The 16823-nt window shown below is 38.9% G+C and overlaps 1 protein-coding gene across 4 annotated transcripts in view; it reads right to left on the reverse strand.

Annotated features, from left to right (window-relative positions):
- Nucleotides 1-16823, reverse strand: part of LOC128213651 (protein FAM135A-like) — a 43705-nt gene that overhangs the window by 13272 nt on the left and 13610 nt on the right. For all 4 annotated transcript variants that reach the window (XM_052919639.1, XM_052919638.1, XM_052919635.1 and 1 more), the window contains 10 exons: nucleotides 14780-14919; nucleotides 12062-12132; nucleotides 10558-10734; nucleotides 9045-9138; nucleotides 7716-7863; nucleotides 7231-7436; nucleotides 6474-6547; nucleotides 2649-2806; nucleotides 873-2371; nucleotides 226-365 (listed from right to left, as the gene is read on the reverse strand). In XM_052919639.1, coding sequence (XP_052775599.1) covers nucleotides 226-365; nucleotides 873-2371; nucleotides 2649-2806; nucleotides 6474-6547; nucleotides 7231-7436; nucleotides 7716-7863; nucleotides 9045-9138; nucleotides 10558-10734; nucleotides 12062-12132; nucleotides 14780-14919 — 2707 coding nt within the window. The remainder of the gene's footprint in view (nucleotides 1-225; nucleotides 366-872; nucleotides 2372-2648; nucleotides 2807-6473; nucleotides 6548-7230; nucleotides 7437-7715; nucleotides 7864-9044; nucleotides 9139-10557; nucleotides 10735-12061; nucleotides 12133-14779; nucleotides 14920-16823) is intronic.

Below are 16823 nucleotides of genomic sequence, written 5' to 3' on the forward strand. Positions count from 1 at the left end.
GTGAATTCAAATACGATAATGAGCAATGCTAACAATAATATAAATTTTAAAGAGTTGAGAAAAAATCAAACAGAATTTTTTTTTTCTGAGTTTCTCTTTCATTTTTTAAAATTTTCTGAACAATATAAAAGCAAAATTAGTTAATAAGTACTGTTGAAATGAATTTAGTCTGTTGTTTTTAGTTTATAAACTTGACCTTGTAATAAATCATAAAGGAGCCCATACTTGACAGTGCTGTAGCCGACCTTCTCTACTAGGCGAGGATGGTTAATCTTCGGGGTGTCAGCCAGATGTGATATATCAGGGAACGATGCCGACGTCGTCATTACATCAGGGGCCTTTATATGCAGGCTGCTGCCTGATTCCTGATGGTAGATAGAATAGCTATTCTTCATGCTTTCAAACTATTTTTTCAGCAACTAAACTCCTTTATTTCTTTTTGAAGAAAGAATGCTTTTCGGCTTGAAGAAGGCTTACATAAAAAGCTTATATCCAAATCTATCTAATGTCACATACAGTATGTTAATGACTCAATTATTCAATTATTCTAAAATATCATTCTCAAATGTTACTAAACTCTTTCCCACATACAAACTGCTGCGCAGGCGATAAAATTGACAAAGCTCGATAAATATATTTTCATTTGTAGAAAAGAGCTAAAAACATTGTGGCAAAAGGAGAAATTGTCACCATGCTTTCAAGTCGTCAGAAAGCATCTATTTATGGGAAAGGGTTAAATTATTCAGATAATTTCATTATTTACTAGAAGTAGTTACATGTTTAATGCAATTACCCCTTCATGAGTTTTTCAGACATGCTTCATTTATCTCCATTTATACTGGCAACAAAATACCCATAAAAAAGCTGTGTACCTCAAGCGCCTCCATAGAATGCAACAGGTTGGAATCGCTTGATGCCTTGTGGGCTGTTTTTGCTGACATGACCGACACGCCAGAATCGCTAAGGTCTGACACATCTTGACCGAGGTCTCGTTCATATACTTCTTTAAGTAGTTCATTTACTGTAAGCTTTGCTGAATCACTCTCCCTGTCTGATAAGATATTTAGATTCTCCTTTGAAGCTATGGTTGATTGCGAACCGGTTAAGAATCCAGAATCCCGAGTTCCTGCTGAATCATCACGAGCAACATTCAAAGAACTGGTTCTACCAACACTACTGTCGAGCGATGTGCGACTTTCTCGCATTTGAACATAGCTGGAACTCGATACATCATTTCCTATACTGGAATGACTTCCTACGTTCTGAGATTTTTTACCTCCTGGACTAGATAATTGCAAAGTATTGTTCTTTAATATATCCCTAACAGTTAGGTTGGATTGTTGTACAGATCTTGCTTCCATTCCTTTATCTCCATTAACTAGTTCTTTAGAATTACTTAATGGCACTGGTATATTGTTCTCACCATTAGAGTCATGATGATCGTCTGATTCTAGAAATTCTCCACATCGAGCATCATAGCCATTCTGTATACACGTTTCATCATCACTCTTGTCACTATCATTAAGACCATCATCACCTAAAGCTTTTGTTAAACAAGCTGAGAGATTCCGATGTAGTTCATCTTGGAAGTCTAAATGTTTTTTTACACTACTTCTTGTGTCTTGAAAATGAGCTCCTTCTTTGGAACTAGGTTTACTCACACTGCCACAGTCACTACTTACATAATTACTGTCATGGTCCGAAAAACGTTCGCCACTTAGTGGAGTACTGGCTTGTTGACTAGTGGATGTTCTATACCTACCATCTTGAGCATTGGAATTTTCCTGTCTACTATACTGACGCCTGGTTGGATCAGTTAGCGCTCTTTTCAGTCTGGGTTGCACTTCTTCCGAGTCTGGAGGAGTGTCGTCTTTACTCATATCAGGATCGGAACCACCAAAATCAACGGTGATAATGGATTTCTTGCCTTTCTGACGTTTCTTTGCTCTTAGTGATCTACGCGCAACCTGCATATACTCAGGCATGGCGCCATCATTCCTGCTCCAATCCCGCTCAAGAATCGGTAAAGACACTGAATTAGACATGGGGCCCGACCTTAAAGAACGGTCAATTGATGATAGAGGACTCAAAGTCCCGAGCTCTAGAGCATTTTCAATCACTCGACTATGAACGTTCGGTGAGGCGAAAGTTTTCTTATACCCAACCAACAAAACATCTTTGCGTTTATTGGGATTAGCCGCGGCAGCTTCCGCGTCTTTAAGGTTAAATGAGGATGGCCGTTTAAAGGTATGAGGCTGGATGTTCTTGATGATGTTCTTTCGACGATTCTTCTGTTGCGGGTCCAGTAAAGTTTTCTGGGTAAAGTGGTGAGACAAGGAGTTGCTTCGTGAACTTCTCTTTGTACCAGAGTCTGCAGACAGAAGAGCTTCAAATCAGTAACGTAAAAATAAGTCGCTGCCTAAAGATTACAGCAAAGGGAAGCCTTTCTCATATAAACCAAAATATATGTAGCATCAAAGAATTTTTAACCATAAGAGAGCTACAATGATATTATTTTTTTCGAAATCAAGTTTCATTTTTACGCCAATAATCATTAAAGGGACATCCTTTCCCTACATTTCAATGAAAATCTATTAAAATTTATATCATAAATTGATCCCAATTATACTGTTTTTTCGAAATCTTACCAGGTGGCGAGACATGATCAAAGTAGATGTCCTCGAAGATGATTGGAAGTGAAGTATGGTCTCCATCTATATCCAAACACTCCAGGTCAAGAGGAGGTAAGGATGCCATATACATGGAGCTACGCACCATGGCTGCTAGGTCACTGTGACCATGGTAACTGAAATGAAATAGGGTCACATGGTATTAAAGGGGGGATAATAACTTCAGGCACTTGGGACTATGCACCATGGCCGCTAAGTAAATGTGACTATGGTAACTGGAATGAAACAGGGTCACATGGTATTAAAGGGGGATAATAACTTCAGGCACTTGGAACTATGCACCATGGCCGTTAAGTAAATGTGACCATGGTAACAGGAATGGAACAGGGTCACATGGTATTAAAGGGGGATAATAACTTCAGGCACTTGGGACTATGCACCATGGCCGTTAAGTAAATGTGACTATGGTAACTGGAATGGAACAGGGTCACATGGTATTAAAGGGGGATAATAATTTCAGGCACTTTGGACAATGCACCATGGCCGCTAAGTAAATTTGACCATGGTAACTGGAATGAAATAGGGTCACATGGTATTAAAGGGGGATAATAATTTCAGGCACTTTGGACAATGCACCATGGCCACTAAGTAAATGTGACTATGGTAACTGGAATGGAACAGGGTCACATGGTATTAAAGGGGGATAATAACTTCAGGCACTTGGGACTATGCACCATGGCCACTAAGTAAATGTGACTATGGTAAATGGAATGGAACAGGGTCACATGATATTAAAGGGGGATAATAACTTCAGGCACTTGGGGCTATGCACCATGGCCGTTAAGTAAATGTGACCATGGTAACAGGAATGGAACAGGGTCACATGGTATTAAAGGGGGATAATAACTTCAGGCACTTGGGACTATGCACCATGGCCGCTAAGTAAATGTGACTATGGTAACTGGAATGGAACAGGGTCACATGGTATTAAAGGGGGATAATAACTTCAGGCACTTGGGACTATGCACCATGGCCGCTAAGTAAATGTGACTATGGTAACTGGAATGGAACAGGGTCACATGGTATTAAAGGGGGATAATAATTTCAGGCACTTTGGACAATGCACCATGGCCACTAAGTAAATGTGACTTTGGTAACTGGAATGAAATAGGGTCACATGGTATTAAAGGGGGATAATAATTTCAGGTACATTGGACAATGCACCATGGCCGCTAAGTAAATGTGACCATGGTAACTGGATTGAAATAGGGTCACATGGTATTAAAGGGAGATAATAACTTCAGGCACTTGGGACTATGCACCATGGCCGCTAAGTAAATGTGACTATGGTAACTGGAATGGAACAGGGTCACATGGTATTAAAGGGGGATAATAACTTCAGGCACTTGGGACTATGCACCATGGCCGCTAAGTAAATGTGACTATGGTAACTGGAATGGAACAGGGTCACATGATATTAAAGGGGGATAATAACTTCAGGCACTTGGGACTATGCACCATGGCCGCTAAGTACATGTGACCATGGTAACTGGAATGGAACAGGGTCACATGGTATTAAGGGTAGGTAATGATGACAGGCCTATGGAACTATGCACCATGGCCATTAGGTCATTGTGACCATGGTTACTCGAATGGAACAGGGTCACATGGAATTAGGGGTAGGTAATGATGACAGGCATATTGGACTATGCAACATGGCCACTAGGTCATTGTGACCATGGTTACTCGAATGGAACAGGGTCACATGGAATAAGGGCTAGGTAATGATGACAGGCCTATGGGACTATGCAACATGGCCACTAGGTCATTGTGACCATGGTTACTGGAATGGAACAGGGTCACATGGAATTAGGGGTAGGAAATGATGACAGGCCTATGGGACTATGCAACATGGCCACTAGGTCATTGTGACCATGGATACTGGAATGAAACAGAGTCACATGGAATTAGGGGTAGGTAATGATGACAGGCCTATGGGACTATGCACCATGGCCACTAGGTTATTGTGACCATGGTTACTGGAATGAAACAGGGTCACATGGAATTAGGGGTAGGTAATGATGACAGGCCTATGGGACTATGCAACATGGCCACTAGGTCATTGTGACCATTGAATCTGGAATGGAACAAGGTGACATAGTATTAAGAGAATATAATGATTCCAGGTACAGCACCATGGCCGCCAGGTCACTTTGACTATGCTAACTTGAATGAAACAAGGTCACATAGTATAATGGAAATATGATGACAGGTCTATGGAGCTATGCATCATGGCATCACTGTGACCATGGTAACTTATATGGAACGGAGTCACATGGTATTAAGGGGAGATAATGATGCCATATACATGGAGCTATGCACCATGGCTGATAGGTCACTGTGACCATGGTGACTGGAATGGAACAGGGTCACATGGTGTTGAGGGGAGATAATGATGCCATATACGTGGAGCTATGCACCATGGCTGATAGGTCACTGTGACCATGGTAACTGGAATGGAACAGGGTCACATGGTGTTAAGGGGAGATAATGATGCCATATACATGGAGATATGCACCATGGCTGATAGGTCACTGTGACCATGGTAACTGGAATGGAACAGGGTCACATGGTGTTAAGGGGAGATAATGATGCCATATACATGGAGCTATGCACCATGGCTGATAGGTCACTGTGACCATGGTAACTGGAATGGAACTGGGTCACATGGTGTTAAGGGTAAATAATGATGCCATATACATGGAGCTATGCACCATGGCTGATAGGTCACTGTGACCATGGTAACTGGAATGGAACTGGGTCACATGGTGTTAAGGGGAGATAATGATGCCATATACATGGAGCTATGCACCATGGCTGATAGGTCACTGTGACCATGGTAACTGGAATAGAACAGGGTCACATGGTGTTAAGGGGAGATAATGATGCCATATACATGGAGCTATGCACCATGGCTGATAGGTCACTGTGACCATGGTAACTGGAATAGAACAGTGTCACATGGTGTTAAGGGGAGATAATGATGGCATATACATGGAGCTATGCACCATGGCTGATAGGTCACTGTGACCATGGTAACTGGAATAGAACAGTGTCACATGGTGTTAAGGGGAGATATTGATGGCATATACATGGAGCTATGCACCATGGCTGATAGGTCACTGTGACTATGGTTACTTGAATTGAGCTGAGTCACATGGCACAATGATGCTAGGTAAGTGGAACTACGCACCATGGCCATTAGGTCATGAGGCCATGGTAAATATAAACTTTGTAAATAAGACTTGACTGGATGTAGTTGTCATATACACAGCTTTATTTCATTGCCTTTAGTCGGTCATACCTACAATGTGACCTTATAAACTATCTTGGCCATAATATTTCATAAGCATGAATACAATATCAACAGATTACAGTTAATGAATTGAATCAAAGCTGCACTCTCACAAATTGATAGTTTTGACTTTTTTTCATATCTTGTCTCAGAATCATCATTTTGGTGTCAATACCTTCAATTCATTCAAATAAGATAACTCATAATAGAACAGATCTCAATTGTTTGGTCAACTTCCGAAAAATTATTCGCAAGTAACACTTTTAGCCATAAATCATCAATTTTCAAACGTTAATATAAAAACTGCAATCTGCTCTTTTGTCAGCAGTCTTACATCACTGGTTTCCAGACAGTTATGCAATAATTGGTTTATTCCAAGAATTTTTTTTATTAAAAGTTATCAAATCAACCAATCTGTGAGAATGCAGCTTTAAATGCAAATTTTTAAATATTTTCAAAAGATACAATGTTAAAAAAGCTAATATTACCTTGGTTCATAGCAGGCTAGACATTCATTCTTCTGATACTCATGAGTGAAGAAACCTTCTGCCAATCTTTTTATCTGAAAATTTGAAATTGTTCAAATCTAATTTATACTAATGGCCAAAAGTCGTGTCTGGTATGGGTTTCATTTGTGCCTTGCAAATCCTCAATGCTAATTTTCAACACATTACTGTACCAGCAATACTGACTCGAATTCCGAAATTCCTTTTTTATTGAATGCATATTAATGTCCTCTTTCCATCGATACCAAATTTATAAGTGTGTGATATAAAACAAAACAGATATTGTAGACCGGACAAGACTTTTGGATATTGTAGTTTTTGTAGACTGGACAAGACTTTTGGCCATTGATATAGTATGCTTCAAATACTACTATTGCCATAAACCCAAAACCAGTATGTTTCTTGTAATGTTTTCAACCAGAATCACCTCATTCTAAAACAGGCTGAGTATATATATCCAATAACAATATCTTTCTTATGATGTTCTCAATCAGGATCACCATATTCCCAAGCAGACTGAGTAAACTGAGTTATATCCCTTGGGTGACTCTTAACAAGTTTGACGCTGACATCTTGTCTTCCCCTTTGTCCATGGTGTTCCTTGGCTAGATGGAATATAATTCCCTGATCTTAGGTAGCTGTCTCAAGAGAGTGTCCAAAGCAACACATTATCAGCACATAATTGAGTTATGTCCCTTGTGTGACTCTTGACAAAGTTGACATAGAAATCTAAACTTACCCTTTGAGCATGGTGCTCCTTGGCTAGATGGAATATAATTCCCTGATCTAAGGTAGCTGTCTCAAGAAACTGTGTCCAAAGTATCACATTAGCGGCACATAACTGAGTTATGTCCCTTGTGGCATTCTGGATCAGATCTTCCTCATTATCCGCATCTCGTAGACTGTCCATCATCTTCTCTAGCTTGTTGTGGCAGTCAATATGTTCTGAAAATAATCAGTGGAAAATAAATAATGGTTTTTTAATATTTTTATAGTAATGGCCTATATTAAAGTTTGGCACTATGATGACACCAAGGCAATACAACGAGTTTTTTCTTCAAAACAGATAAGTTATAATTGTGTTGTAAAAATAATATTTGATATATAATTCTGAAAATTAAAAACGTTTCATTTCAAAACTGATCACTCTTCACTTTATTTGGAATGGGAAACAACAAATGAAACTATAACTTTCAACTTTTGAATGTCATTCCATACACTTACCAAGTTTAAACTGAGATCCACAGATATCGTTGAGGTAATGTTCAAAGGTAGTTTGGAGGCTCTCGTATGCAGACAGCAGCATGTTACATATACGGTGGTGAACCTGCCATGAGGCATGCATGTTCACTGGTGCGCATTGATCAGGGTCCTTGAATAAAACATGTGATTAAATTAACAAGAGGGTCTTGTATGTGGATAAAAACAGGTTTCATTTACGATGGTGGACGGGCCCAAATTGGTCAGGGTCCTTAAATGAAATGTGCTTAAATTAACCAGAGGGTCTTGTGTACAGATTAGATCATGCTTCATAAACAATAGTGTACCTCCCATGCTGTGTTACACCAGAGTGTGGTCATGGATTTACACAGGTGCATGCTGGTTAGGGTCCTAAATTGAAACCTGTGCTTAAATAAACCTGAGGGCATTGTATGTAGATGAGAACATGCTACATTTATGATTGTGCACCTGCCATGCTGTGTGCATGCTAACAGGCGCACACTGGTCATGGTCCTAAAATGAAATATATGCTTAAATGAACCAGAGGGCCTTGTATGCTGATAGGAACATGTAACATATATGGTGGTTAACATGCCAGACCTAATTAATGTTCACTGGTCCACACTGAACAGGGTACTTAAAACTGCTTAAATCAATACAAAAAGGCCCTCAAGTGCTATCAGTTACAAACCTTGTTAGACTTAAACTTTAAACAAAGGTTTTAAAAACTTTATTCCCCCTGAGTGCAGCTTTGTTAGAAACATGTGGAAGATTGAACTCAAGTGTTCTGTGGAGAAATACATTGATTACTAATTGAGTGCACACAATTTCCAGAAAAGTGAAGATAAATTTTTCGACCTTTGAACAGCAGACAAAGTTTCCATACTACTGTTGATTATAAGATTGACCTTTGGTCTACCAAACCTCAAAAAATAGTCATCTACTGGTCAAGGCAACCTTATACTGGAGTGTCACGGTCTTAGTTCAAACAATTCCCGAGCTTTCTTGAGGATAAAAGTTTCGTAGACTGTTGACTGTGACCTTTGACTTATAGACTAAATATCAGCAGAGGTCAAGTTTCATAGTCCTAGGCCAAACTATTTTCAAGTAAATGTACCCCATATTTGTTGCCTTGATTCAAAATAGTGCTTTTATTTACTTAGATGATATTAATTAAAATATTCTACATAAGATATTACAGGTTCATATCAGTAGTTCAACGCACTTAAACATAAAGCCATTAAAAATAATTTTAGACACTCAATAAATAATTCAATAATGATAAAAGTGCAACCCAGTCAAAGTTCATTTTAAAAGATTATGTCAGCTTACAGAAGATATTGGTCTGTCTCCAAAGTATACTGTTTCAAGGGTAGATAACTCAGGATTTCTACTGGACCAAGCTGTCTTTGGCTGCTTCGGGACACTACAAGAATAAAGCACTGAATTATAAGCATTTTAAAGCAAAGCTTTGCTATTCTAACACATGTTAAACATTACACACGTTAAATGAATTTGCTCAAAAAACATTCTGTACACATTCATCCAACATACAATATTGTTGAATGTTTGCATGAAAAAAGGTAAGTTTGAGATTGTCCGGTTAGCACAGTGGTTAGCACACTTGCTTCTCACCTTGGCGACCTCTGCTCCATTCCAGGCCTGGGCACAGGTGAGTTTGTTTATAGTCACCAAGTGGGTTTCCTCCGGGTACTTCTGTTTCCTATACAACACAAGACCACACCCTGGTGTAACATTGTGCCAACAAACTAATGCAAATTTGAGAACAAAATTGAGGAGTGGTGGAGGCCCTTGGTAGGGGCTACATGGAGGTCAATTACCCTCAAGATGGTGTAACACTAACCTAAACAATAGCTGCTGTAGAGTAATGTAGATTCAATATACAGTAATCTTCACACAGCACAAATAGGAGCAGGGTAGTAGGACCTTGGTGGGGCTTTATAGATTTTAATCCATCAGAATTACAGGATGTACAGTGATATCCATACAGTACAGGTGGAAGTAGTCAAGTACAGGTGAAAGTAGTCAAACAGCAGGGTGGTTAAAATCCTCTAGTTGGTGTAACACTTACCTGAGGAATGAGTTGTGTACAAGGGATCAATAAGTTTTTGAGTTAGTAGGTGACATGATATGGAAAATATGAGACAAAGGAAACCGTATCAGGTGACAGGAAAGCTGGAGCCTGAATATGAGTGTCTGCACCTCATATATATCAAATATTTGGACACCTATATTAACTGGTGGAGGCCCTTGGTGTGAGCTACATAAGTTATAACTCTCTAGATGGTCTATCATTACCTGAAAAATGGTTGGTGTAGGGCAATGAGGGTCCCATGTACAGTGAACTCCACACAGCACAGGTGGAAGTAGTCAAATAGCAGTGGGATATGGTGATGGAGGCCCTTGGTGGGAACGACAAGGGGGTGGGGGTATGGGGGCAGGTGGGTTATAACTCTCTAGATGGTCTATCATTACCTGACAAATGGTTGGTGTAGGGCAATGAGGGTCCCATGTACAGTGACCTCCACACAGCACAGGTGGAAGTAGTTAAACAGCAGTGGGATATGGTAGTGGAGGCCCTTGGTGGGAACGACAAGGGGGGTATGGGGGCAGGTGGGTTATAACCCTCTAGATAGTCTATCATTACCTGAAAAATGGTTGGTGTAGGGCAATGAGGGTCCCATGTACAGTGACCTCCACACAGCACAGGTGGAAGTAGTCGAACAGCAGTGGGATATGGTGGTGGAGGCCCTTGCTGGGAACGACAAGGGGGTGGGGGTATGGGGGCAGGTGGGTTATAACCCTCTAGATGGTCTATCATTACCTGACAAATGGTTGGTGTAGGGCAATGAGGGTCCCATGTACAGTGACCTCCACACAACACAGGTGGAAGTAGTCAAACAGCAGTGGGATATGGTGATGGAGGCCCTTGGTGGGAGCTACATGGAGGTTTATCATCCGCTGGCTTACACACTCTACCTGGCTGGAAACTGTATCTGATCTGTAAAAATGGAAAGACATTACAACAGTACTCATTGTTTGTAAAAAAATAAAGGAATTCTAGTAAAACAGGAGATGTGTGTCAAACATAATGCCTCTGCCTGAGCGCCATGTTGTCAGGATTATATGGACAATTGAATGAAATATGCATGGACCGAAATGACAGCTGATTTGTCACTGACATTGGATGCCGCTGAGGCAGTTTTAAGATTATGACCATTTAAAGTATGAGGATAGAGTGTGTTATGACCATGACCTTTGACTCTATGACCTCAAAATCCGAAAGGAGTCATCAGCTGGTCACCAAAAACCTAGATGTCAAGGGTCATCTAAATGTCAGACGCAACCCCAAGTCAAGTCTGAGGGCCATGGGTGCAGGCATTGTCGGGTAACCACTCAGACAACCTTTTATCATTGAAGGTCACTGTGACCTTGACCTTTGGCCTAATGACCCCTAAAATCAATAGGGGTCATCAACGGGTCAGGCCCAACCTCCAAGTCAAGTTTGAGGGCCATGGGTGCAGGCATTGTCGAGTGATCACTCGTGCAACCTTTTACCATTCACGGTCACTGTGACCTTGATCTTTTGCCCGTTGACCCCCAAAAATAATAGGGGTCATCTACTGGTCAGGCCTAACTTCCATATCAAGTTTACTGACCATAGGTCTAGGCATAGTTGAGTTATCACTCGGAAAAGCTTTAAAATTATTTTACCATTAAAGTTCACTGTGACCTTGACCTTTGACCTGATGAGCCCTAAAATCTATAGAATCTATAGGGGTCATCTACTGGTCAGGCCAAACTACATGTTAAGTTTGAATGACCATCCGACCTACCGACCGACATATGCTAAGCAATATACCCTTCTTCTTCAAAGGGGGGGCATAATAAAATAAGCTATTGTGTTTTTAAATCTACACTTCAAATTAATACTATCTTGGCAGAAGTATCAATTTGTAAGACCTTGTTATTGAAAACATATCCTGGAAGTGAGCATTGGACAAGTAAGGCTTTTTAATCGATGAATAAGAATTGCACAAAGAAACGAAAATGAGCAGCTTTCAAGGAATATAATTCTATCCTGGAAGTATTGACCAATACATGCCTCTTCATATGACGTCAAAGATTTTTTTACAGAAATTAACAAGCAACAACATGAGATCAATTTTATACTGATACTGTTTTTTAAGCTGTTCTCTTGCTCTGTCTGAAATCTCCTGCTATTAATCTGTCACTTTTGAGATAACACCATATAAAAGTGTTGACTGCTGCATTAATTTATTGGTGTCTGCTCCTTAAACCAGTTGTTGACTACTCCATAAACTTACCCACACAAATCTTCTGTAAACCAGAGCTCCAGGTACAACTGAATATCCAACTTGGATATCTCTTCCTCCAACTGCAAACAGAAATACAAAAACGTCAATATTGATATACTTTTTCTTCACATAATGCTAGGAGTGAAACAGCATCATTTGAAACTAGGCCTCAGGTGTTAAATTTTAACTATACACATTTAAGTACATCATTAAGACAAAGTTTAACATCATCAGGAAACATAATGTCGGAAGTAAAACTCAAGTTGCCATAAAACTATTGATGCAGCTAATGCAGAGGTACTGAAACTAGAAAATTGCCAAAGAAAATGACATTTACATGGCATTATTGATGAGTTTAAGCAGTGAGCACGAAACTTGAAACCTGCCTAAAAAACTTAATGACCTTGCCACAGCACTACTGATTAGTGTATGGCAGTGAGTCTATAACATGAAACTTGCCTTAGAATCTTACTGGCCTTGCCACAGCACTATTAATGAGTATATGGCAGTGAGTTTATAACTGGAACTTGCCTTAGAATCTTACTGGCCTTGCCAGGGCACTATTGATGAGTGTATGGCAGTGAGTTTATAACCTGAAACTTGCCTAAGAATCTTACTGGCCTTGCCAAGGCACTATTGATGGTGGTGTGACAGTGAGTTTATAAAATGAAACTTGCCTTAGAAACTTACTGGCCTTGCCAAAGCACTATTAATGAGTATATGGCAGTGAGTTTATAACTGGAACTTGCATTAGAATCTTACTGGTCTTGCCACAGCACTATTAATGAGTATATGGCAGTGAGTTTATAACCTGAAACTTGCCTTAGAATCTTACTGGCCTTGCCAAGGCACTACTGATGGTGCAGTGCTCCAGCTAGCCCGTTTTTCAATGGCGCAGCGCCCGTGCCCCTTTTCTTACCGCCCTGCCCCCTTTTTGAGTACTGACCTTTTCACAAATGCTCTATTAGCGCCAATTATCCCGTTAGTGCCCTTTTTTACAATTGAAATCATTATGAAAGATCGGCAGCCCTTAATCCACTGTCATAATTGAGACAAATTACGTAATACTTATGATAATAGTGTTCCCGCTAGGTGTCACCTTGTCCCCATTGACTTCTTAAAATATGCTGAACTGCCTTTTCATCTTCCCATGTGCCTTGTCGAAGTCATATGACAGCTAATTGTGTATTTGTGTAGTGAGCAGACGACCTGTGTATTCATAATCGGTCATCTTCTAATCCAATAATTAGGAAGAGCCAAATAGGGAAACATCGGCAGGAGGCGGGGCTATTGAATGTCAGCCAATCGGAATATACATTTTGAACTTGTTCATTCAATTATGAAAGTTCGTAAAATGCGAAAAAAAATGCGAAGGGATGGTGAACAAAGTTGTCAAGCACAATAAATTCTTTTAAAATTATTGTTAATTGTATTGTACAGAAGATTCTCGCCATTTTAATTAAACATTGTTGATTTGAAGCAGACGGTCACTGCCGATTTGTATTAAAACATAAGAAAGGTGGCGCTTACACAATCAAATACATCACCTTGTCAGTAAATGTTTTGAAAGATTATTTGTTAAATATTCATGATGAAAATTTCTTTGTAAACCACAAAAATATGTAGATGCTTTATATAGCATTTACCTATCATGTCCACGATCTTGTCAAAATTCGCCGAAACTACCATTTTGTCAGAACGATTTTCGTAGTTATTTTATCAATGTTCTATGATTTATAAGTGTTTTTTAAGCAAGGGCAGTGATTTTTATTGTCATTTTATTGTAAAACATCAGCATATTAAACATTATTTTACCAAAGACAATTAAATAACAGCCAGGCTGAATGTAACATTTGTACCCAATCCCGATCGTACCAAACTAAGATTCGTCTCCTACATATTTGTTTTTTGTGGGTATCTATTTATTTGATTGCTTCAAATGTTTAACTGTGTTTGTTTTTTTCTTCATTTTACATAATTTTTAGGAGACATATGTGACATTGCACTTAAGAAGATGCCAGACAAGTACAATCATATACTACCACAAACAAAAAGACAATTTTTAATTTTGATATTAAAACACACCCTTCTAGATTTTGAGAAAAAACAACACCATTTTGTTCAAGTCTGAAAATCATGGAAAATGATTTAAATTGAGTATGAAAACAAAACAAATTCAAGGGGGAGACCCCCCCTCCAAAAAAACAACCCTTGTGACAGGGGTGGACCCCTCCCACAACCACCCCCAATCGCCCCTACACGACTCATGTAGCTTGCCCTTTTCAGAACTCTACCCTGCCCTTTTCAAATCCTGGCTGGAGCACTGTGGTGGTGTGACAGTGAGTTTATAAAATGAAACTTGCCTTAGAAACTTACTGGCCTTGCCACGGCACTATTAATGAGTGTATGGCAGTGGTACTGAAGCCTGAAACTTGCCAAGGAAACATTACTGAATCTGTTGCTCACTGTTTATCAAGAAATACAACGCAGAAATTTAGACTGACTTTGGCTTTATTAATGTGTGTATGGAAATGTTAACATACATAATCTTGAAGTGTGGTTCATCGTCAAATCAAGATTAACTTCAATGCAGAAATTAAGACTGACCTAGTAGATGGTGACAATGTTGATGCTGACATCTACACTGTGGTACAGGATTTGGAACATGCAAATTACAATTAAGCTGCTGGTACCAAGTATTCAAAGTATGCAGATTTAAGGACTTACCTTGGCACTATTGATGAGTGTATGAAAGCGGTAAAGGATGACGTCATTGATGCTAACATCTTCGTTGCGGTACAGGATTTGAAATGTGCGACTCACTGCCCAGTCGTTGATCACATGGGCTGGAATCTCATTGTTTTCTCCTAAATATAGCACAAATTTTGGCCGATTAGAATTTGGTAAATTTAAGGGGCTACAATCCATTGTTGGTTAAATATATATCTGATACACAGTGCATATCATCCTTAACCTGGACATTACTGCAGTTACATTATTTGCCTAGGATTAAGCTACAAAAAATAGTCAAAGTAAATATATTATTAATAGCAAAAAATATCATTTCAAGGAATTCTTTGTACAAATGTGTTCATTTTGGATATCTGAGCAAGTATTCAATATTGATCTTATCCTTATCCTAAGACATGCCTCAGTGATTCCATTCAACCTATTGGCCAGCTAAATATACAGGCCAATCAAAACACTTAGTTTCTAATCTTAGTTTGTTGCTTATTGAAATAGGCCCCTGGTGACCCTGTGTTGTTTTGATGTCATTTGAAAGAGTTTTATGAGCACAGAAAGAACATGTTAATCGAATATCTCTTAATCAGGGTGTATATACCACGTGATAAATTACGTCATATATGATACGTCGGAAGGCAACATTTTGTATAAAATGAAGACTTAAATCAAAAATAATTTTTCTTTTACTTCACCAAATCAAATAAAACAAAGGGGCAGTCTATGCCACTTAAAGAGCCCCGCCTTCTTTTTTTTACCGAAGTTTGATTAGGTGATTAGTTTCCTCAAACACTTCAACAAACCTGTTTCAAATATAATGTTCTGACAGTGCTCCGTCAGACGGCCGTATTGTGAAAAGGTTTTTCGAAGTGTTTGAAGAAACTAAACTCTAGATCAAACTCTGGTAAATGACCGAATGCGGAGCTCCGTAAGAGGCGTAGACTGCGCTATGTTTCATCTACAATGGTGAAGAAATAGTGAAGTTATCTTTGTTTTAAGTCTTCATTTGAAGCAAAATATTGCCTTCCGACGCAGCATTTATGACGCAATTTATCACGTGGTATACAAATACTGTTGAATGTATTTTGCAAAATATGTCATTTCGAGTCCAATTTCACTATAATCTTTTTTATAATGGTTTTTAGTCATAAATTTAATATATATACAATATTCAATTCCTATTCAATGACACCAAAATATTAATAACATGCAGCAGCCAGGGGTGGCATTCTATATGCAACTTAAGTTAATTTTAGGTTCATACATCATTGACTTAATTAACTCTATTAGTCAGTTTTTAATAACAAGTATTAAATCTGAAACACTTCAATGTCCTTAGATCCAATTAAGACCAATATTGAATACCAGTCCTAGGGCATTATTCAATATCTTTCTTATCCTTGACCTTTAAGACAGGGCTCAGTGATTCAATTAAGACTATTGGCCAGTTATTTTTATAGTCCAATCAAAACACTTGAGCTCTTATCTTAAAATTTAGTGAAATCTAAGATGGTATTTAAATACATTCCCTGGCATCAGAATTTAACATTATTCCCAATGGCTCATTGAAATGAAACAAGCTTGTGTGTACAGCAAATATCTTACATTATTTTAACTATATCTCCATGAACTCAATGATCACTCATGAATTAGGAATTCATGGTAACCTTAAAGTGCTTCCAAACCACACATTTCATAGCACGTGCAGTTATTATTTGAAAGCAAAACATCAACATTAAGGTACAACATAATAATCGCAGAAATATTTAGGAACAATTTTTCTGCAACTCTAGAGTATGCAGTATCACCAGTTCATTATAAAACAGATCATACAAATCACAAATTAATGCTATCTTGGCAGAAATATCTAATTGTTAGACCTTGTAATTGAAAACATATTACGGGGAGTTGAGCATCAGGCAATAAAAGCACTTTATTTGATGAACCGAAATTGCACAAAGAAAAGAGAATGTGCAGCTTTCGAGGAATATTATTCCATACTGGAAATATTGACCCATACGCTCAACTT

The sequence above is a fragment of the Mya arenaria genome, chromosome 13 (genome assembly GCF_026914265.1).
Source record: "Mya arenaria isolate MELC-2E11 chromosome 13, ASM2691426v1".
Classification (NCBI taxonomy): Eukaryota; Metazoa; Mollusca; class Bivalvia; order Myida; family Myidae; genus Mya; species Mya arenaria.